This window comes from Chaetomium globosum, genomic scaffold (genome assembly GCF_000143365.1).
Source record: "Chaetomium globosum CBS 148.51 scaffold_4 genomic scaffold, whole genome shotgun sequence".
NCBI lineage: Eukaryota > Fungi > Ascomycota > Sordariomycetes > Sordariales > Chaetomiaceae > Chaetomium > Chaetomium globosum.
The window spans coordinates 1,126,541-1,148,759 of record NT_165979.1 but is presented as its reverse complement, the minus strand read 5'-3'; the positions used below and the strand labels follow the sequence as shown (position 1 = coordinate 1,148,759).

The 22,219-nt window shown below is 56.0% G+C and overlaps 7 protein-coding genes across 7 annotated transcripts in view; 5 read left to right on the top strand and 2 right to left on the bottom strand.

Annotated features, from left to right (window-relative positions):
* Window positions 1-887, top strand: part of CHGG_04063 (uncharacterized protein) — a gene marked incomplete at both ends in the record, with an annotated part of 2,026 nt that extends 1,139 nt beyond the window's left edge. The window contains 2 exons of the mRNA XM_001223276.1: window positions 123-236; window positions 360-887. Of these exons, the coding sequence (XP_001223277.1) occupies window positions 123-236; window positions 360-887 (642 nt within the window). The remainder of the gene's footprint in view (window positions 1-122; window positions 237-359) is intronic.
* A 270-nt stretch (window positions 888-1,157) lies between these two features.
* On the bottom strand, window positions 1,158-4,040 carry CHGG_04062 (uncharacterized protein; the record flags this gene model as incomplete). Its single annotated transcript, XM_001223275.1, has 4 exons — window positions 1,158-1,315; window positions 1,375-2,659; window positions 2,720-3,739; window positions 3,864-4,040. The coding sequence occupies 4 exons, from the start codon at window positions 4,038-4,040 to the stop codon at window positions 1,158-1,160; spliced, it is 2,640 nt and encodes an 879-aa protein (XP_001223276.1).
* Window positions 4,041-5,510: 1,470 nt separating this feature from the next.
* On the bottom strand, window positions 5,511-6,703 carry CHGG_04061 (uncharacterized protein; the record flags this gene model as incomplete). Its single annotated transcript, XM_001223274.1, has 2 exons — window positions 5,511-5,899; window positions 5,980-6,703. 2 exons carry the CDS (start codon window positions 6,701-6,703, stop codon window positions 5,511-5,513), a joined length of 1,113 nt encoding a protein of 370 aa, XP_001223275.1.
* A 1,483-nt stretch (window positions 6,704-8,186) lies between these two features.
* CHGG_04060 (uncharacterized protein) lies at window positions 8,187-8,969 on the top strand (the record flags this gene model as incomplete). Its single annotated transcript, XM_001223273.1, has 2 exons — window positions 8,187-8,287; window positions 8,750-8,969. 2 exons carry the CDS (start codon window positions 8,187-8,189, stop codon window positions 8,967-8,969), a joined length of 321 nt encoding a protein of 106 aa, XP_001223274.1.
* Window positions 8,970-13,648: 4,679 nt separating this feature from the next.
* CHGG_04059 (mannitol-1-phosphate dehydrogenase) lies at window positions 13,649-14,905 on the top strand (the record flags this gene model as incomplete). Its single annotated transcript, XM_001223272.1, has 2 exons — window positions 13,649-13,703; window positions 13,764-14,905. 2 exons carry the CDS (start codon window positions 13,649-13,651, stop codon window positions 14,903-14,905), a joined length of 1,197 nt encoding a protein of 398 aa, XP_001223273.1.
* Window positions 14,906-16,075: 1,170 nt separating this feature from the next.
* Window positions 16,076-19,083, top strand: CHGG_04058 (uncharacterized protein; the record flags this gene model as incomplete). The annotated part of the gene is made up of 9 exons (XM_001223271.1): window positions 16,076-16,117; window positions 16,179-16,224; window positions 16,281-16,422; window positions 16,482-16,672; window positions 16,732-16,803; window positions 16,853-16,980; window positions 17,041-17,166; window positions 17,216-18,033; window positions 18,087-19,083. The coding sequence occupies 9 exons, from the start codon at window positions 16,076-16,078 to the stop codon at window positions 19,081-19,083; spliced, it is 2,562 nt and encodes an 853-aa protein (XP_001223272.1).
* A 641-nt stretch (window positions 19,084-19,724) lies between these two features.
* CHGG_04057 (uncharacterized protein) lies at window positions 19,725-21,206 on the top strand (the record flags this gene model as incomplete). Its single annotated transcript, XM_001223270.1, has 4 exons — window positions 19,725-19,909; window positions 19,988-20,129; window positions 20,193-20,224; window positions 20,294-21,206. 4 exons carry the CDS (start codon window positions 19,725-19,727, stop codon window positions 21,204-21,206), a joined length of 1,272 nt encoding a protein of 423 aa, XP_001223271.1.
* Between the last annotated feature and the right edge of the window lie 1,013 nt (window positions 21,207-22,219).

Here is a 22,219-nt window from a genome sequence, read left to right as displayed (position 1 = left end):
GAGCAGCGCGAGAACAGAGACAAGACATCTGGACGACTCGGCCTCACGGCTGGAACATCGTCTCCGCCGCCATGTACACGTCGCTGGCCACTTCTCCACCATGCTGATGACCGTGGCCCAAGTTCCCCGAGGTGCAGCAACGCATCCGGGAGGAGGTGCTGCAAGTTTCAGGCGGCGCACCCCTCAAGGCCGCCGACGTTCCCCGCCTAGCCTACACCGAGGCCTTCTGGCACGAGGTAAGCCACCCCCCCCTCAACCGCCAAACTTCCCCCAACCCAAACACGAGGTCAAACCCCCCCGCTAACCACCACCACCACCCCCTACCCAGGTAAACCGCTGGCGGCCCGTCGCCCCCCCAGGGCATCCCGCACGCCCCGGCCCAAGACGATGAGTACGACGGCTTCCAGATCCCCAAGCACACAGCCGTGTACGCCAACGTGTGGCACATCCACCACTCGCCCGAAGACTACGCGTCCCCCGAAAAATTCGAGCCCGAGCGCTTCCTGCGCCACCCCTTCGGCATGCGGCCCGGCGCGGCGCACGACCCGACCACCATGGACGCGAGCTCGAGCTCAACCGCGGCGGCGAACGCGCGCGCCACCTTCGCGTTTGGGTTTGGGAGGCGGGTGTGTCCCGGCATGTTGCTGGCGAAGCAGAGTTTGATCTTGGGGTTGGCCAAGGTGTTGTGGGCGTTTGAGGTGCTGCCGGCGGAGGGGGGGGGAGAGTTGGATATGGATGTGGAGACGGGGTTTGTGCAAGGGTTGATTACGTTCCATCCGAAGAAGTTGGATGTTTCGTTGCGGTTGAGAGAGGGGAGGAGTAGGCAGGATATTTTGGATCATTATGCCGAGGCGTATCAGGTCGAGGCGGAGGTTATGGGGTGGTAGGAGGGTGCAAGGCACGGTTAGCGTTGGGCTGGCTGAAACTACCTACCTTAGGTACCTACGCAGGGCTTCATTCAGGCTCACTTATGCTTTTATATCCCCCTGAACATTTGGCGAACATAGACATCCTAGCGATATTATGTTACTAGGAACCTCGTGAAGAAGAACATATCAAGGTCTAAGTCTCTCCTCCCTACCTAGGTACCTAATCCGGATGACCGTACCCAAGTATTGGCACTTCATCGTTCTACAGCCCTTGTTTTCCACCTCTGCCTAGTCGATCCTCGGCCGTTTCTTCGTCTCCTCTGGCAGGGACTTCTCCCCAGTAAAGATACCAATAACTGCCTGCACATTCGCTGCATTCTTAGCCTCGTACCACCGTTCCCTATCGATTTTGAAAACGTCTAGAGTGGAGAGACGGGGCCCAAGGGCTAGAAAGCTCGGTGTAAGTATCCATGCGAGAACATCTCTAACAGGAGGTCCAACTCACTGAAGGAGGCTGTCGATACAGTGGCTGTTGCTGGGGTTGATGGAGTGATGACAGTGGTGTGCTTCACACCAGGCGCCGCCGCAGTTGGCGGCTGCCTCCCGTTGACGTCCGGCCCTGGTGACGGCGACACTCCCCCAGTATTGCCTGTACCGCTGTTGGCTGGATTTGACGTGCTGACGCTAGAAACCTCACGCGGGCCGCTCCTCCGCGGGGCTGGGAGTTCCGGCGGCCGGCATCCAGGTGCTGACCTTCTCGGGCCACGGTAGGGTGCCGGAGACGGAGGTCTTGCCCTATTTCGGGAAGTCGATGATGCTCGACCGGCCATGTCCGTGACAGTGGAGAGGGCGACAAAGGAATTCGGATCTGCCGGTATTAGCACCACGAAGAAGTAGTCCTTGTCCGCCTCCAAATCCTTTTCGTAGTGACAGCCCGTTGAATAGTTGCATTCATGGGATCGACAAGCGAGGCCGTTTTCATCCCAGGGGGTCATACACATCAACTTGTCGGCGCGGGCTACAGCAAATGAGTTAGCAAGCGCCGTATTGAGGGCCGTGGGAGATGGTTTGGCAGACTCTGTGGAACAAAACGCACCGTGCTCTGCGGTCAAAAAGTTCTCCCGCAGGTGGAGGCATCGCGACGCGCTGTGACATTGGATCTCAACCCTAATACCCAACGCTAGCCGGGTGTCAACCTTCCAGGTCAGACGCAACTCGCGATTCGACCCAATTTCCAAGACGTGTAGTCCCTCCATTCGTAGATAGTTTAGCAGTCTCTGCTCTGCGCGGCTGACTTCCAGTTTCCTTAGCCAGTCCGCGGTCCTAGAACCATCTCCCAAGAACATGACACACGGGAGCTGGTCGAGCGCATCGGCGAAGAGCCGTTTGACGGTGTGGAAGATTACGTCGACGGATAACAAGTCCTCAGGAAGACCCAACTCCTCAGTGGCACCGTTGATGGAGAGCCACCGGTCGTGGACCCAAAACAACCGCTCCGCTTTGGAATAGAACAGCTGGAGGTGGAGCTGACCAGCTTGGACAAACTGGATAGCCGTTCCGTTTGTCATGGGACAGGCATGCACGCAAGCGCGGAGGAGGCGGCGCACTGACTTGGCAAAGGCGGTCTCAAATCCTGTGGCTACAACGGTCGGTGCGGATGTAAAGCGGCTGTGCTCCTCTTCCTCAGCGGTGCGAATCAGGTTGTGCCGGCGCAGGATGGTCCAGTACGAGTCCGCTAACTGGACACCCTCGCATCCGAGACCTTGTATGATGCGGTCCAGCCTCGGATTCTAAAATCCCGACTCATTAGCAACGAAGCGCCCAGCCGTGCTTGGTCGGTAGGGACGTACCTTGTTCTTATCCTCGCCGCAATAGTACCACTTGCCTGCAAACTGGCTCCCCACAAGATACTGTTTCAACCGCCATGCCGTCTCAAAATTCATGAACCTCTCTGCCCCAGCGATATCCGCATATTTGGGCTCAGTTGTGTTTAGCACGGCGCTCAGCTCCGAAACCAGCTCGGGTTTGGCCTCCAGCGCCTTACTCCAGATACCGGTGATGGCCCTGGCCTCTTCGTCCGCACTACCAACCGACTGCCTCTCGCGATTGGTGTGCCCAGAAGCAAAGTTGTAGCCGAACTTGAGAGGTTGGTCGGTGATGCTGGCCGATCGCGTGGGAACAGACTCGTCTAGCAAAAGTCCCTTCAGGTATATGTGCCCACAGAGACGTGGGTCTGTAAGAAGATCGCCGCCATCCGTCGAGATGATGGCCCCATCCCGCGCGTCTTGGAGGAACAGAGCGGCCTTCGTCCAGGCTTCGAACTCTTCCTGTTCCACCGGGCTCCGTTTTACCTTGCCACCCCACTGATCTCGGCCAGCGTGTGTCTCCCCAATAACAAACTGCACGTCGAGCTCCGGATTGGTCCCAAACGGGAGCAACGTCCTTTGGCTCAGCCGACGGGCCTGGTCTTCTGCCTTTCGGATGGCCTCGGGAGCCATGCGGTGCAGGCGAGCAACCAGCCGACCGCGGGTGGTGAAGTTGAACTTCCAATTAAAGCCGCCGGAGCGACATCTAACGCTGTGATTCTGCATACCGCGCATGAGGACTAAGAGAGCGAGCTTGAGACCCTCGCCATGGGCCCCAGCCTGGTCGTCGTCGTCGGCCTTGCTCGTTCCCCCGAGGTCAAGATGCCAAGGTTGCAGCGTTGCAGAGCGGTTCGTGATGTCGATGGTGCCCTCGCCGTGGCGGCCTTTGTAGCGGATGTAGCCAAGCCATTCCTTGCTGTCATCAGCGCCGAAGCGTGGTACTTTGTACACTATTTCGGTGTCGGTGCCTGACGTCCTCTCTTCACGAACGACACAAAAGTCCCGCTCGGCGAGGGCAAAAGATCTGATGATGCCGTCTCGCCTATGTGTATCAAAAGCTTAGCAAGACGGAGACAGGGAGGGAGTGATACAAGGGTAGGGTGGGAACATAAATCTACTAGTTTTGCACTAGCTCGCGGAAAGCTTCTCGCGGCTCCCATCCCGTGTAGTTGGCGTGGATAGAAAAGTTGATTGTCTTGCTCTTGGCAATGGAGGAGAGGGTTATCTCTGGGTCATACATGTAATCGTATTCTTCGCCCTCCTCCTCTTCCTCGGAGAGGTAGTCGTCAATGGGGACGGTGGCCATAGCAGCGGGGTTAGTCGGTTGATAGTGGCCACATTCCTTTGGGATCGCTAGTCACCATTTCATCAGGTTGAGGGCCAGACTTAAAATGGTTTAATATGGCAAGGCTGTCATTCTGTCAAGGCCCAAATCTTGGGGGGGGGGGGTTGGCGATCAGGGACGGGCGCGACCCTTAGCGCCAACAGCACGCCCCTGTTTCACGCTCAGCTCACAATGGGCGCTTTACCACAATCATACGCAGCTGCAGGCCCGAAATTGTAAGGCAACCAACAAGCCTGGTTGCCTGCGAGATATGCACGTGAGACACCCAACTGTTGAAGAGAATGGTTGTAGTGAAGGTTACGAACAAAGCAACCTCCTGACGAGGTTCGCGAACCATCGGCGAAAGCCTTGGTCCCTGCAAGCCAATAAAGCGGTCAAGGGCTTGGAGTGTAGCCATTTGACGGCGAAACTGGAAGATCCCAACCTGGCATTCCGTTGACGGTCAAAAAGCAAGCACTTGTCAGGGCTCGGATCACACCGACCCAGAAGTACCGGCCAGTCGGAGTCCAGCCGGCGCGCCAATTAGACCGTCCCCGGCGAAAACTGGCAGAGTAAGACCATGGACCTTTGGAGGCCAGGGTTCGGAGTTCATGATGCCTCGAGAAGATCTCATACCTATTAACGGCAAGGCACAGCTTCCGGCACTGCCAGTCCTTCCTTGCGCAGGTTACCTCTCGGCCTCCTAAGTTTGGCCACACAATTGACAAGCTAAAATCCCTGCCTGGCGGGATCGGTCTCTGTCACGAATATGCCAACAGGAGGGACCCGGGGGGCGCGGGACGCCCCGAGCCAATCATGAGCAACCAATCAGGAGGCTAAGGAGTAGTCAAGGTGATCAGTGAGCTCAGTTGCCAAGGACAGACTGAGCACACTGAGCACCAGGACAGGACCACCAATAGGGAGCCGGGATGGCTCAACATTGATCAGTGAGCTCAGTTGCCAAGGGCATACTGAGCACACTGAGCACTTAGGAATCAGCTAGTATATAGTCACTCGTCCTGGAGAGCTCTGGGAGTTCTCACAGTTTAGCAATCACAACTACAGTTCGCTACAAGCTCGAAAGCCCTACTGTTGAGACAGGTCTTTGTTGTGCACCCTTTGGCTGCACCGAACCTAAGCACCCTTGAAAGATTACCTTCGACCGAAGCCGAACCCTAACAGGACCGGGTCCAGAAGTAGGTTCGTCACAGTCTCTGTACAGGCAGGCAAACTCCTCCCACGACGCAAGGTGTCTTTTTACGGAAACCATAACTGCTGGCCACCGAGGGTGTCTTCGTCTTCCATCGGTCTTAAAGGGGGCAATAATGTGCGGCAAGGCATTGACTTTAGATCAGACAAACCTCGAGGAGAAGAGACTATCAAAGACACTCAAGATCAAAGGAAAACGCACTTCGCTTCTAACATGTCCCTACCTTACCTACCTATCTGTACCTATTGTCCTTCAACGCCTGCGACCTTGAGTTCCTCCATTATCTTCTTGAGCCCTTGCTCCTCGCCCTCCATGGTTCCATACTTGTCATGGTCAACCCAGCCATGCGTATTCCCCCCACCAAAGTCAAGAAGAACAGCGTCCCCGTCCTCGTTGATGAGAACATTGTCGGTTTTGAGGTCCCGCCACAGGATTCCTAGGTCGTGCAGGCCCCGTAAAGTCTTTTCGATCTGCGTTGCCCACTTGCGCCTGAGGGATGCCGTGTTTTCGTCTGGTGGGATGGAGCCCGTGGCGACACTGTCCATGTGCAATAAAGCGGCCAAACTCGGGTGTTTGTGTGGGATGTATCCAAGAAGAATGCCGATCACTCCCCGGTGGGATACCACAAGTCCTGGGAAAACAGATCAGACACCGATTTAGAAGACAGATTGGGCTCTCCATCACGCATCCCATCATGTCAACAACACGTACCTTTTAGCTCGGGAACATTCAACTCGGCCCTAGCAGACCGAATCTTGAGATACGCCTGAAGCTCGTTTGGCACCGCATGGCAGAACACGTCGCTCGATGCTTTGCAGATCATCTCTTCCCCATTCACAGTTACTTTCCAAACAAGACGCTGTAGGCGGCGGACCAGGATGACTTGCGACGCCTCGACGATAGGAATATCAGTAGTGGCCAGGTCAAGCCCCATCTCGCTCAACTGCTGCTCGGAAACAGGCGGATGGCGCTCAGGCATTGCAGGATGGCCGTCCCCTGGGCGGCATACCAGACGGCTCGTCTCAAAATCGGTGAAAGCCTGCAGGGCATAGGTCTGGGGATAGAGATACCCATGCAGTGTCTGGTTGGCCGGAACGGGACTCGGCGCGAGCTGCTCCATGGTCTGGAGGCATGCATCCTGCAACAGCTTTTCGAGCTGGTCTTCAAGACGCTCTGTCGCTTTGTCTCGTTCCTCGTCAAATTCACCCCAGGAAAGTTCCGACATCTCGCTCAGGAATTTGCCCTCTACAGACTCGAGGAAGTTGTAGGAAGGAGGGACAAGAGTGTCGCCGCCAGCCTCATCCTCAGGGCTGGCCACAACAACTTGGACGTGGACCCCATTAAAGTGGAAAGTGAATACAGCTGACTTGACAAACCCATGGCCCAGATATCGAAGGCCAGCAAATCGAGACAAGTCATTGCCGGGGCTTGCCATACTTGCTTTGCTGTTGGCTATTGTCGAAGATGGACAAAGGTGGGTTGTGGAAGTAGCGACAAGACACTATGGGTGAAGAAGGATGGGCGATATTGAAGCGAGGGTTCAGGTGTGTCGGAGTTCGGATGAGAGTCATGAGACCTGAGGGTGGGACATCCGCCTTCTTTTACAACGGCGTTGGTTTGCGGGGCAAGGGGTCAGCTCGCCCTGGTTGGTGCCTATTTCAGGCTCACCATCCCGTTAACGCACTTGAAAGGCTAACGAAGTACGCATCTTATTCACTCCCCAGAGAAAGGTAGACACCCGAGAGGTAAGTGAGCATGCTGTTCTGTTGTAACCACTTGCATGTACCACATTACGTTGCTGTCTCCATGATTAGGTATGTGCACGGTACGTAACTAGCATGAAGACTTGAATGCCACGGAAGCGGACCGTTGCGAACAGGACTGCGCAAGGCTCGGATACTTCTGTTAGCTCTGGTTGGAGGCCCCAGCTGTGGCTAAAAGACCAGGGGTTCCCAACAACAAACGCTCCGCAGCAAACCTGCATAGCCGTTGCTGACTTGCACACATGTAGGCCAGCACAACTACGGTAGTGAAAACAAGCGGCCCGTGCCTCCTAACACCAGAAACAGCGGCTTAAGTACACCAACAGAGCGGTCTGCGTTCGGGTCCCTTCATGAGAAGCAAGATATGCTGGACTAGCAATCGCCGTGGTCATATACTGGATGCATCGAAGGACCAGTAGCTCCATGTACTAACCGGTGACGTGTATGATGACAAGCGAGTGCGCCACTTTAAACCACCCACCAAACAAACAGGTCAAGACCCATGACCTTACTACAATTGCATTAGAGACAGCTGAGTAAGAGGATTTACAGGCCCCTGGCAGGTGAGTAAATCATGGCCAGGCTCGCCGCACACACAGCACCGAATTCTTCGCACGACTTCCCCTTACACCACTACCATCCGGCTCGATTCCTTGTGTCTCCTACCCACTCATACGTTTCCTGTTTGGTAAAACACAGTGGGTTTTATACAGGAAGTGTTCCGCCGAGCTGCACAGATTTTCTTTTTTAGCTTTGACTATACAACAGACCCACGTGAGCCAGGAGCAGACTTTGCAACAAGTACAGGCGGTGCTCTGTAGGTTCATGATCACTTGCACCGCCAACATGATCTGAAGGCAGATTCCCGGTCACTTTGGATCTGGTGACGAGGTTGAACCGACCTGGTTCATAGTAAAACCGGCGGAGTCCTATATCAGCACGGCTATGAAGCAGTAGCAAGGCAGGCCTAGCTTACTGGGATATATCCCCGAGCCAAGCGGTCGATAGAGTGTCTTCACTACATCCAACCAATATACCACCCTAAATCAGAGTACTTGGTAAGGTTCCGGAATACCCAGGGAAGGGATTATTCCAGCGGACGAGCCGCTACTCGGCCTGAGGATTGCTGCACTTATATATATCATACAATTAGCGATGTATTTCTACCGATTATTCATAAGATTCTCCCTACGGCTGACCGAGTTCCTCGACCTGCGACCAACTAATTCTACGTATACTCATGATGTTAAGAAGGAGTATGAGTGATCCTCGCGCTGGCCTCGCCGAGGGAGTCTATAGCACAGGTGTTGGGCTGGTAGCTGGCGCGCCTCCATAGCCGTGGCAGACCAAAGGGCGACAAGGGTAACTAGCGCTTATTATTACGACTTCAATTCTCGGGTACTACTACCAGATACGATTAACCCAACCCCCCTCATAGCAATCAGCCTACCTACTTAGGTAGGCTGGTAAGTAGAAAAGAATACCTCAGAGGGCCATAAAATAGTGGGTTAAGACTTTCTGACTGGGTAATTTGGCTAGGAATTTTATATACTCTCACTCAGCCTCCAGCGTCCCCAAGTTACATTGAATTCTCTCCGTCCATGGACGATGAAGGCCGGGGCGCGTCTACATCCGGGCCCAGGGGACCGACAACATTGTGCCGGGAGAATAGTTCTCAAAGTCGAGACGGGGGCAACATCTACATTTGCGATCTATAGATACGGGTGTATCTCTGCCCCGTGCAGACTTCGCACCGCATTGTGTGATGTGACAAAACACGGCCCTAGTGCGGCCCGCCATCGTGCCGCGTCGAGCCCGTATGCTGCAGCCCTATCCCACTTGGTGCCGGAGAGTAGGAATGGCCGTGTTGTACGTAGCCCGATGGGCAAGCCTAGAAGGTCCCTTCCATCCGAGGCTAAGATCAATTTTATCGTCTAGTGAGTCGAGAAGTGCATTAAGAGTAGGTTCTATGGTTTAAAGGGGTGGGTGGGAGTTCTGGGGTTTGGGGGAGAGGGCGACAACGACATCACCGAGCAAGGCTAACAAGGTAAATACCAAGCCTCGACCCCAGTTACCCCGGATTTTCCCCTGAGTCGGTCCACAGCCCTACGAGCCCACCATTCGAACCAACATGCTCCATCACCAGTGGTGGTTCACCATTGTAATGGAACACACGCGAAGCAATTGGGGAGAGCTGCCAACCCTAAACTCCCTGTCAACGAACGACTACGGCCGCCGATGGGACACGAACCTGACAACAACCGGCACACAACCGTCGGGAATAACCTCCCCGCAGCCCCCGCCGCCTTTCACTCAGACTAGACACCCGCCCATTTCCCACTTCGAGCACATGCATGCGCGAGAAGGGATCCCTTGCCAGAACCATCGCAGCAAGCGACCAGCCACCTGTGTCATGCAGGGTCGGGCCAGGGGTTTCGTGGCCGGTCTGTCTGTCCTGCAACCGCGGGGCAGCTTTCAATTCACCATCCCTGGCCCTGGATATTGCAGTGCTGAGGGAAAACAACAACCGCCCAAAAAACAGGGTCTTGCGTTGGCAGCAAAAAGATGCCGTGTTACCCGGCTTTCACAGTGTCGATGGATGGATCGGCAAAAAGGAAACGGTAGAGCGGATCCGAGCCCCCACCCCCGTCTGCCCGTGCCGGCCAAGCGGGCCTTGGCAAGCCGGCGTCCGGCGAGGTCATTGGCTCCCGTGCCCTCGCCGGCCGGGGGTTCCACCCACGGCGTCGTGCCGTGGTGTGTGGAAAGAGGTGAGCGGGAAGAGGCCTCCCGGGCCTGGCTGGCGAGGTTGGAGAGGGTGATTGTTGCGAGATATTGGCTTGGGATTGTGAGGCTTTTTCGGACGCATGTGCATGATAAGTGCTGTCTGGTCCCTGTTGCCGAGGATGATGATGGAAGGTGAGAGAGGCTGGTCCGAATGTCTGGATGGCCTGATGGCTTCCTCGCGCACAGAGAGGGACCCTTCGCCTTGGCGGGGGAATTATATTGCCTGGCCGTCTTTTTTTTATGCCACAACCTACGCTATACTGTAACCATGACCCGGAGTATCGGCAGACACCAAGGTTCCCATCGTAATCCCCTCTCGAACTTACCTCACCAGAATCGAGATTGCAATCCAAGGCTCTCCCGATCCCCTAAGAAAAGGCAGGCGTAGTGTAAGCCCACCTTTAGCGAAATCGAACCGCGAGAGAAGACAAGAAGCCCTATACATTTGGCTTAACTTCATTGATACCAAGAGTTACAAAAGCTGCCCAACGGCCGTCGATCTCGTCTCAACCTTGTTGTTAGGATCCAGAGGAATCTCGATTGTTGGGTAAAATATCGCCACCAGGTCGGGAGTTCCCTGATCGACGCAAGGGTTTGTTGCTAAACGTGGTTCTGCTTGCACTTCCCTGTCTGCTAGCCCTATGTGGCTAAGGTTGTTCGGACGACACTTTCAAAGTTGGGGATGAATCAATTGGCGGATAGGATGGGTGGGTGCTCGTGCCATGTAATTGCAATGAGGATTCGAAATTCACACTCCTAAAACCCTCTTAAGGCCCGTTATTTTCAGGTCTTCAGGATACTACTGAATCTATCTAATGTCCCGCTTAATCACCTCACCTCTTTTGTGAAGAAGCAGGGGCCCTGCGATGAGCATAGTGAGGTCCTTCCTCCGGCACTTGATTGTGGTGAGGACTGTGCTGCCATCTTGTGTTTTTGGGTGTGAATGGTAGGGAAACCAATAATAGGATCCAACGAACCCTTGATTGGGTCGGACGGACGTCATCTAGCATGATTTCGTACCGGACATTAGGTTACTTGCCTTGAAAATCGCCAGTTGGTCTCTTGAAAGATAAGACAGGAACAACAGAATCAGGGCGATGGTGCGACTAGGCAAGTCGCTCACTGAAGTTCGGCCCGTTTCCATATTCGGAGAGGGTGTTTGGAGAAGCAACTAAGCCGGTCCGAATCGCCGCACATCGCCCCCAAGAAGCGAACGTGAGTAATTTTCAGTCCGTCGGAGGGACTTTCTTGATTGCCGTTGTTGGGTAGGCCAGATGCCGCAAGCCGATCATGGCGTAACGCTTTATTCGGATGTAAGCGGCGGCCTACGGCCACAAACATATGCCGCAAGACTTATGGTCAGACGATAACTTCTGCAGTTGGGTGGGCTTTAGGCATTGATCTTCGGTGTTTTTTGGCGCGGTGTCATTCTTGGCTCGCGTGCGTCAAGGATGGGATTCAAAAATTTCTATGATTGGCTTCCATGTGAGAATACATTTCGCGTCGAAGTGGGAAGTAAGGGTTGTGCTGCAGGTGGCTGGGGCCAGGGTGCCAATGCAGGGTCTCACAAGGGACGAGGACGGAGAAGGGAAGCGGCAGGCAATTGAAGGCAGTTGCTGCAGGGAAAAATAACCGAAGAGGCCGAAATCCCTTGTTGCTAGGTTGATCAAAAACATACCTAAGCGATGAGAGCCTGAAAACGACAACTGGGGTGATGAGAGCGAGCTGGGCGCCTGGGGTTGGTTCCTGGTGTGCGACAAGCGAGCGCTGAGGTTGTCGAAAATTCAGATACCTATGTTAGGTATGTGCAACATTGACAAAATCGGCGGCCGTTTCGTGTGGTCATTGACCCTGGTGGCCTGGTACTCCGGAAAGGCCCGGTGGAAAGAGCAGAACGAGCTGGAACTTTGAAACAACCAGGCATGCCCGGCCACTCGCTGGAGTCGCTGGAGAGAGAATCCAGACCACCACCAGTGCCAAGGCAGGATCATGGTGATCTTGGGCCTCGGCGGAACCCGACAATGAAGCGATCGTACACGTTTTGGGATTTTGGTGCTTCCCGGTTGTTTTCGTTGCCGATTGTTCAAAAAGCGGGTTCTTGCCTTGTGGAAGTGAAACGTGAAACCGTGCCTGAGAGGAACCCGCAAATTCCCGATTCCAGATTTCGACCCCATGTCATACGACGCCGTTGACTTCGACGAGAGACCCACAGTGTCGTCATAGCGAAGGGGTGGTCTCACACTGGCTTGGCTTTTTGGCTCTCTCGCCACATGCAAAACAGCCCACACACCAATGGAGGGCGAAGGTTGCAGAAGCGGTTCGAGGGGCCAGGTCTGGGAAAATGGACATGGTGAATCAATAATTGTTCGAAAGCCCGCCGCAGAAATGGTCAATTGGTGTGTTCGAAAGCCAAGCGAATCCCTCTTGACCCGGGTGGGCCAGGTCCGGTGCTGCCAGAGGTCCGTTTCAGCCCAGACTCGGCCGGTCTTTGTCATGTTGGGCCAGTTTCGGCTGCCGAGTTCCCTCTCAAAGCCACACGAGCCACATCTCCGTCCAGATAACCAAGACGGAGCAATGAAGTCCCATTATTTTCTGCGCACTGTGAAGCATGACGCCGCTAGGATGATCGATTGCGGCTGCGGCATGACGTCACAGAGTCCGTTTTGGTGCTGATCCGTCAATTCTCGCAGGGCAGGCCAGCATCACACTGTGCTTGAACGAAATGTTCCCGGCTCCGGAAAGGGGCTCCGCTTCGTCACTGTGTTGTGGTATGTATTTGTTATCTTTGGAAACGTTCGGAGATTGGATAGACGTGATAGAGCCTGGACGTGAATATGCACTCAAATCTTTGTTGGGGACAACACCGGTGTGGGAAGGTTTACGGATGTCCCCGAGACATCGGGTGGCTTGCGGCTACCAGGCCATTTTTGCATCGCTCTGGTGTTGTGGCTTGTTGGACCCTTGATGCTACCCCTCGTTGACGAAGCGACCCTGGCATGTGCCGGGTGTCTCATCTGTGCTCTCGAGTTTCTTCCACGGTGGGCGTGTCGTGGGGTGATTTGCTCCAATTCAAAGCAGCAGGTCAACAATGTTGTCTACTTGCAGTTTCGGCCGCCCGGGCCCGTTTCACCGTCGCCGAGGTCGCTGGGCCCAGAGCCAAGCATGTCTTATCTATGGCCTGGCGAAGAAAGTAAAAGCAACCAAGCCAGAAGGCGATGGATCAATCGGCCCTGTCCGTAGGGCCATGGAAATCCTCAATCGTTCGGCTTCAATCTTCCATTTTGTTCGTTCCGAACGAGCTCGCCACCCCAGGAAGATTATTGCTGCAGAGACGTTCATCTCAAGCGCAAAAACGGAGGGTGGGTCGGCGGGCCTGCAGAGGGGCGCCCCATGGTGGGGTGGCCCGTCGCCGCTTTCCGTTCCATCTCACAACCGGACAAGCCACACGCCGTCACCCAAGACCCACCGATGATCTCAACAGGCCGGGATCCAGGTCCGTGGCCCAAGGGGAAAGACAAGTTTTGGACGGAGTGTCCACTGTCATCGTCAGAGGACAATGGCTTCCTGCTCTATAAAGAGAAATGGCTGCCCCCCGTTTCTTGACAGTTCCTTCTCTCGTCCACAGACATCAGAAAGTGACTTGATCACCAGCAGCAATTTGCCATTCCGCTAACACGCATCCGTATCATCTCCCATACACCTAACCCTTTGTTGCATCTTTCAACAACAAACGCCACCTACAGATCTTCTCGCCACCTTAAATCGGCTTGTCGATTCCACACATTTTATCATCTTCACTGTCACCTTCAAACAAAATCCACATCACCGCCAACATGGTACAAAGAAATGCCCCCAAGAAGGCCGTGCACTTCGGTGCTGGTAACATTGGTATGAGATCGCGAATCTTGGATGACATGTGCGATGACGCTAACCCTTGATGGCATGTAGGTCGTGGTTTTGTCGCTTGCTTCTTGCACAACTCAGGCTACGAAGTCATCTTTGCCGAGGTTAACGACACTACGGTACAAAAGCTCAACTCCCAGAAGAGCTACAAGGTGATCGAGGTCGGCGCCGACGGGACATCAGAGTCCACCATCACCAACTACCGCGCCATCAACTCGAGGTTAAATGAGGCCGAGCTCGTCCAGGAAATCGCGACTGCCGACTTGGTCACCTGCTCCGTCGGCCCCCACATCCTCAAGTTCCTCGCCCCCGTCATCGCCAAGGGCATCGATGCCCGGTCAACAGACCTCACACCCGTTGCTGTCATTGCCTGCGAGAATGCCATCGGCGCCACCGATACCCTTGCCGAGTTCATCAAGGCTCCCGAGAACACCAACCCCGATCGTCTTGCCGACTACGACAAGCGCGCCCGGTTTGCCAACTCGGCCATCGACCGCATCGTCCCCGCCCAAGATCCCGATGCCGGTCTCGACGTGAGGCTCGAGAAGTTTTACGAGTGGGTGGTTGAGCGCACACCGTTCGCTGATCACGAACCTCCTGCCGTTGAGGGCATCCACTGGGTTGACAACCTGCAACCATTCATCGAGCGCAAGCTGTACACCGTCAACACTGGCCACGCGACGGCGGCGTATCACGGGTACATCCGCCGGAAGAGCACCGTGTACGACGCCCTGCAGGACCGTGAGATCCAGGAGGAGGTCAAGAAGGCGCTCGCCAACACAGCCAGCCTCATCACCCAGAAGCACGGCATCCCGCAGGACGAGCAGCAGGCGTACGTCGACAAGATCGTGCGGCGTATCAGCAACCCCCACCTCGAAGACGCCGTCGAGCGCGTGGGGCGCGCCCCGCTGCGCAAGCTCAGCCGTAAGGAGCGCTTTATCGGCCCCGCGGCCGAGCTGGCCGAGCACGGCAAGGACTGCGGCGCGCTCCTGGACGCCGCCGAGATGGCCTTCCGCTTCCAGAACGTCGAGGGCGACGACGAGTCGTTCAAGCTCGCCGAGATCATGGAGCAAAACGGCCCCGAGGACGTTGTCAAGCAGGTCTGTGGCCTCGAGCCCAAGGAGAAGCTCTTCCCGGCCGTCGTCGACGTCGTCAAGCGCGTCCAGGCCGACACCCAGTCCGACTAAAAGACAGCGGCTGCGCAGCGTCCCGCGGTTTCATCATTTTCATGTCTTCCTGTCTTGATGATTTGCGGCGCATTTTAGGGTTTGTTCCCGCCTTGGAAAGGCCATGGGCGCGGATTGGGTAGCGATTGGGATATCACTGGGCAACGCATGGTCTCGGCGTTTAGATTGGCTGTGCTTCTGTTTTTTTTCTTTTTTTCTGTCTTTAGCATCATCAGTGGGGATTAACTACGACGCAACGCAGAGGAGCATGGGCCCCTAGAGGAGTTTGTGGTATTTGCACATCCTAGACAGAACAAGGAATATTCTCAAACGTCTTTTCCACAACTTCATGCAACCAACCTGTGTGACTTGTTTGTTGGTTGTGACATTACAGAACTGAAACATTGCGAAGTGGTGATCAAGCTCGAAATTTGATATCTTATCTTCTAATGCTCGTGAGGACTACGAAAATGAATGATCTAGTGAGGCAGAGGGATGGTTTCCCGGGGCGAAAGAAAGTTGGGATGAGAATTGAAGCCATCGTGAGCGGGACGACGCCCTTGGCACTCAGCTTGGCGGAAGAAGTGGCTCGTGCGTGCGTGCTTTATAGTTGTGACCTGAGATCCGAGGCATCATGTGCGTAGCTGTATTACCTAATCTTCCTCCCACCTGCAGCGGCTGGATTGACCACATTGGCGAAATTGAGAAAGCGTCCAGACCTCAACGCTACGATACGTGGCTGGCACTTGACGTTTTCCGACTGCCTTGCCCACTGGGATTATTGAGTCGTAGCATTTCTACGGCTTCTCCCGGGGCACTTCATCGACCATCCCCGCGCCAGGTGACCTGATCCCTCCACGACCCGTTCCCGAACGCCGCCCCTTTCTCGAAGCCGACTCCGTGGTTCTCGTGAACCACCCCGCCAAAGCTACCCGAGCTCGACAACCCTATTTCCGAATCCTCGTTTGGTGTCGCCCAAGATGAGGTTAGATGTGAAGGCAGGTTGCACACCTTCCCATTTAATACCAGCGCGTGTTACGGACATCTGGCCCCAAGCTCGATGCTCCCAGTGTCCTCAATAAGCCTACGCTATGGGGCGGCGCTGGGTCTTTGGGTCCTTCTTGCTCGTTTCATGTGCTGCCCTACCATGCGCCCATTGAGGATCAACCCCCCGCCGGATCGCTTGCTAACATGGCCTTCCACGCACAGCGTCAGCTCTTTGCTCGCTCTGAGGTATGTCGCGGTCCTCCCTGATAACCCCCGACGTCGACATCACTAACCAGCTTCCCAATAGCGAGTCAAGGGCATCGACTTTCACCCGACAGAGCCATGGATCTTGAGTGCGTTTGCTTATCCGTTTACGACCTGCGATCGAGTTCTGACATCCATGGGATAGCGACCCTCTACAGCGGCCACGTCTACATCTGGTCCTACGAAACCCAGCAAGTCGTCAAGACATTCGAGCTCACCGATGTCCCTGTCCGTGCCGGTCGCTTTATCGCGCGCAAGAACTGGATTGTCTGCGGGTCGGATGATTTGTATGGTCCCTTCGATCTGCCACTTGCTTACGATGGACCGACTGACCCCCTTGCGACAGCCAAATTCGGGTATACAATTACAACACGAGCGAGAAGATCGCTTCGTTTGAGGCCCATCCCGATTACATCCGCGCGATCGTGGTCCACCCGACACAACCTTTCGTCCTTACCGCTAGTGATGACATGACCATTAAGCTCTGGGATTGGGAGAAGGGGTGGAAGAATGTTCGGGTGTTTGAGGGCAACTCGCGTATGTCGATGCTGGACGTGGCGAGGTGAATATCGATCCGTACTAACTTTACGGGCTAGACTACGTCATGTCGCTCGCTATCAACCCCAAGGACACCAACACATTTGCCTCGGCCTGTTTGGACAGGACCGGTATGTCGCTTGCCACGCTCTGATCGGCTTTCCTCTAACACACCGCTAGTAAAAATTTGGAGCTTAGGGTCTTCCACACCCAACTTTCAGTTGGAAGCGCATGAGACTAAGGGTGTCAACCATGTGGATTACTACCCTCACAGCGATAAGCCTTATTTGCTTACGACCTCAGACGACGTAAGCACATCACGTTCTGTGTGACGGCGTGACAGTAGTAAGAGCTAACATCGTCGATAGCGCACAGTAAAGGTGTGGGACTACACAACTAAAAGCCTAATCGCCACACTAGAAGGCCACACCAACAACGTCTCCTTCGCGTGCTACCACCCCGAATTGCCGATCATCATTTCTGGCTCGGAAGATGTACGCCCATCTCCAACTCATCATTGGAGTCTATGCTAACAATAGACAGGGCACCGTGAGGATATGGAACGCCAACACGTACCGCTTCGAGCAGTCCTTGAACTATGGCTTGGAGCGGGCATGGTGCGTGGCGTACCAGAAGGGCAAGCAGGGGGTTGCAGTGGGCTTTGACGATGGGTCCGTAGTCATCAAGCTGGGCCGGGAGGAACCTGCAGTGTCGATGGACGGCTCCGGAAAGATCATCTGGGCCCGTCATAACGAGGTTGTCTCAGCTGTGATCAAGGGCGGCGAGTCGACCAAGGACAACGAGCCGATCAACCTCAGCACCAAAGAGCTGGGCACCGCCGAGGTTTACCCCCAGGGCCTCATTCACTCTCCGAACGGGCGGTTTGCGGCCATTTGTGGCGATGGGGAATACATCATCTACACAGCCCTGGCCTGGCGCAACAAGGCTTTCGGCCAGGCTCTCGATTTCGTATGGGCATCGAAGGACAACTCGAACGACTTTGCCATCCGCGAGTCGGCGACTAGCATCAAGGTGTTCAAGAACTTCCAGGAGAAGAAGGGCGGGCTCGACGTTCCCTTTGCGGCCGACGGGCTCACGGGCGGTGTACTGCTTGGTATCAAAGGTCAAGGCGGCATCTCCTTCTACGACTGGGCCACGGGGGGTCTTGTGCGACGCATCGAGGTGGAGCCCAAGCAGGTCTACTGGAGCGAGAGCGGCGAGCTAGTGGCTCTCGCCTGCGAGGACACCACCTACGTCTTGAGGTTCTCGAGGGATAACTACAACGAGGCGCTTCAGGCCGACCAAATCGAGGACGACGGTGTCGAGGCCGCCTTCGATGTGGTCACCGACATCAGCGAGAGGTAAATGTTTTTGATCCGTGGTCTGATTGACATAGTTGCTAACCCGAAACCAGCATCCGGTCCGCGGAATGGCTTGGAGACGTGTTGATTTACACCAACGGGACGAACCGGCTGAACTACTTGGTGGGCGACCAGACATACACCGTGGCGCACTTCGACAAGCCCATGTACATCCTCGGCTACTTGCAGCGCGACAGCCGGGTGTATCTCACCGACAAGGACCTATCCGTCACGTCGTTTGCGCTCTCCCTCCCGGTCCTCGAGTACCAGACGTTGGTCCTCCGCGAGGATATGGACACGGCCGCAGAGCTGCTTCCCAGCATCCCCCAGGACCAGCTCAACAAAATCGCCCGGTTCCTCGAGGGCCAGGGCCACAAGGAACTCGCGCTCGAAGTCGCCACCGACACAGAGCACAAATTTGACCTCGCCCTATCGCTAAACCAGCTGGACGTTGCCCTAGAACTGGCACGCCAGGCCGACGCGGACCACAAGTGGAAGACATTGGGCGACGCAGGCCTCGCTGCCTGGGACGTGCCGCTCGCGACCGAGTGCTTCGTCAAATCCAAGGACCTCGGCTCGCTGCTGCTCGTCTACACGTCGACCAACGACCGCGCCGGGCTCGCCAAGCTCGCCGAGCAGGCCTCGCTGGCGGGCGCGCACAACGTCGCCTTCAGCTGCAAGTGGTCCCTGGGCGACGTCCAGGGCTGCATCGACGTGCTCGTCGCCACCGGCCGCCTGGCCGAGGCCGTCCTGTTCTCCCAGACGTACCAGCCGAGCTTGACGGCTGGGCTGGTCGCGCAGTGGAAGGAAAGCCTGGAGAAGAACAAGAAGGGCCGTGTGGCCAAGGCGCTTGGTATGCCTGGCGAGGATGATGAGCTGTTCCCGGAGTGGGATGAGTGGCTCAAGCTTGAGAAAGGGGGTTCCACGGCTGCTCCTGCTGTTGCTAAGGCGGCTGCTGGTGAGGAAGCTGAGGATGAGGAGGAGGAAGAAGAGTCGGAAGAGGACGAGGACGATGATGAGGAGGAGAGCAGCGAGGAGGAGGTCGAGTAGTGCTTAGTTTCCTGTCTGTTTCCGCACAACCTGCAGAATACAAGGCACAGGCGGGTGGTAGTCACTGGCGTCTATGGAGGTTGTTATGTTTGGGAGAGAGCAGCCACGAAAAGCTCTGTTCTGTTTAGCAGAAATGATGATTATGTTGAGTATGATACTAGAGCCCAACTGCCTGGCCAGGGTCTTAAGCCACTATGGTGACATGGCCATGGGTGGTGTGCTCGTGTTTCTCGCTTGCATCGACGTTGTTGCTTCTGCGCTCGGACGGCCAATAATAGCCCGGACTTGCCGATCCAAGCGCCGAGCGGCGTCAGAGCAAGGGGTCTTCAGCTGAGTGCTGGGGGTCCCATTGAATGTGGGGCATTCGCGATTTCGGCAGCTTCGGAGACCGGGGCCGGAGGGAGGGGACTCCCGCGAACCGACGGCTCGCACTTTGATGTTTGCGGCAACTGCCCCCAAATCAAAACAACAAACTGTCTTTTGTCCTTTGCCTGCCCCCTTTCTTGCTTGCGGTTGAACTGCAGGTTCCGACGACAACTCAATCCCCTCCGACCAAATCCGTCCCCCGCCTTCCCGTCCCGCGAATAGCGTTACTCTCTACCCCACGTTAGTCATCACCCTCGCACCGCGCGAACGGGACAATGGCCGACGCGCCAGCGGACAAGACAACAAGCGGCGGGGTCGCTGATGTCGGCTACCCCAATGGACATTTGGGGCATTTGACGGAGGGGGAAGAGAACCAACTGAAGGCATTCAAGATCTTCCTCGAGGACAAGGGCCTTTATAAGAGCGGTCCCCCTCCGTCGCACGACGACCAAACCCTCCTGTAAGTATCGCAAAAGCCCCGGCGTGTGTCTGGTTGGTAGTACGGTGCGCTAATCTTGCTCGTGCGCCCTCCACATAGACGTTTTTTACGCGCTCGAAAATGGGTCGTCAACGATGCCTACCAGCAGTTCAAGGACACCGAGGAATGGCGGCAGGCAAACCACCTGGACGTTCTGTACGACACGATCGACGTGGACGCATATGAACAGACGCGGCGTTTGGTATGACAGGAGGCTCTGGGGTTTGGGTGCGCAAGAAGTTTGGGCTGACTTGGACAAACGTAGTATCCTCAATGGACAGGGAGGAGAGACAGGAGGTTTGTTCTACCCGTGAGACTTATCCTTGCCGAAGCGCTCACTTTCTAACCACCCTGCCTTCCACACAGAGGCATCCCCCTTTACCTCTACCAAATCCGCCACCTCGACTCCAAGACGGTCTCCGCCTACGAAAAGGCCTCGGAATCAACCAACGTCAGCAAAGCCGAGACCGACGGCTCCACGCCGCAACGACTTCTCCGACTATTCGCCTTGTACGAGAACCTGACACGATTTGCGCAGCCGCTGTGCACAGAGCTGAAGGACCGTGAGCACTCGGGCACACCCATCACGCTCAGCACCAACATCGTCGACGTGTCGCAGGTGTCGCTGCGCATGTTCTGGAACCTCAAGGCGCACATGCAGGCGGCGTCGACGCTGGCCACCGCCCACTACCCGGAGACGCTGGACCGCATCTTCATCATCGGCGCCCCCTACTTCTTCAGCACCGTCTGGGGCTGGATCAAGCGCTGGTTCGACCCCATCACCGTCTCCAAGATCTTCATCCTCAGCGCCGCCGAGGTGCGCCCCACCCTCGAGTCCTTCATCGAGCCCCGCAACATCCCCAAGCAGTACGGCGGCGAGCTCGAGTTTGAGTTCTTTGACCGCCCCAATGTCGACCCCGCCATCAAGGAGGCGATTCGCTGGGAGGCTGGCTATACTGATTTCCCCGAGGGGCCGGTCTATTGGGTGCCTGTGGATGATGGCGCGAGGTTGGCCTGCATGGCGGTGGGGAGTAAGGATGGCAAGGAGAGGCGCGAGAGGGTCGGCACTATCGCCGTGACGTTTCCCAAGGGGGAGATAGCGGCGCAGCCCGCGGCTGAGACTGTTGCGGCTGCTGCTCCGCCGGCGGAGGCTATCGTTGATAGAATCCAAAAGTTGTCGATTACCGAGAACAGCGTGGCGGGCGAGATCGAGGAGAAGGTGGCCACTAGCGCCGGGGGGCAGCAACCGGAGCAGAAGACTACGGCTGTCTCTAGCTGAGCACGGCATGTGCGGGTACATATAACAAGAGTTGGAGAACGTTTTGCATAGTTGGGGTGTTGTATTTGGCACAGCTCAGATACCTTTCTTGTTCGACCTTCGTGGGTTTTATTTAGGGGCTAAGGCTTGGTTATGACCGCGGATTTGTGTTCACATAGAATATTACCTCCATATAGATGACCATCCGGTTGACATTGCAATGCCCCATCCGAGTTTCAGGATGGCTTTGCAACACTTCTCCATCCCAAACCACCGTGGCCGCCGTGACGTTCCGCCCAGTCTTTCGCGACCACGAGTTTCGTCCCCGGCACCACTAGCAACGGCGGGCTTTCTCGCCGCCCACTGTAGCCTCTTGCCAGGATCGTGTTTTACCGAAACTGTCTAATGCAGCTCTCCAGTCCCGGATATGTCCACGGCGTCCGTGTCTATCTCTAAAACAAACATCTACGCTCTGTTAGAGCCCGTGCGTTCCAACTGTCAACCCATTCCTCTATATCACCTGCCTCTCTCCCCCCTCACGCAGCCCCCTGATTCCCCCGCCACTGCAGGATCCCCTTCTCCAACTCCTCCCACGTCAACCCATCCCTCACCAACCTCATCGTGACCCCCAAACTCTCCACCTCCAAATTCGGCCTTTCATCATCAAAAAACAGCATCTCCCCAAACGGGATCCCCGTCCTCTTCGCCAACACCTCAAAATGCCTCAACTTCGTCCCCTCATAAATCTCCATCCCCGCATTAAACGCATCCCCCGCCCTCTTCGGTCCGCCTTTCTCGCTGCCCCCGCCCCCCGGCACCGACACCCCGTCCCCCAGCACCAGCGGCGGCGGCAGCCGCAGCAGCTTGAGCACCTCGCGGCAGAGGTCGCCCACGGGCGACTTGCTGGCCACCGCAAGGCGCGTGTGGGGCAGCGCCGCGACCAGACGCAGGATGTGCGGCGCGTCGGGATAGAGGGAGAAGTGCTCGCCGTTGCGGTCGGCGAGGGTGGGCGGGTTGGAGTTGGGAATTAGCAG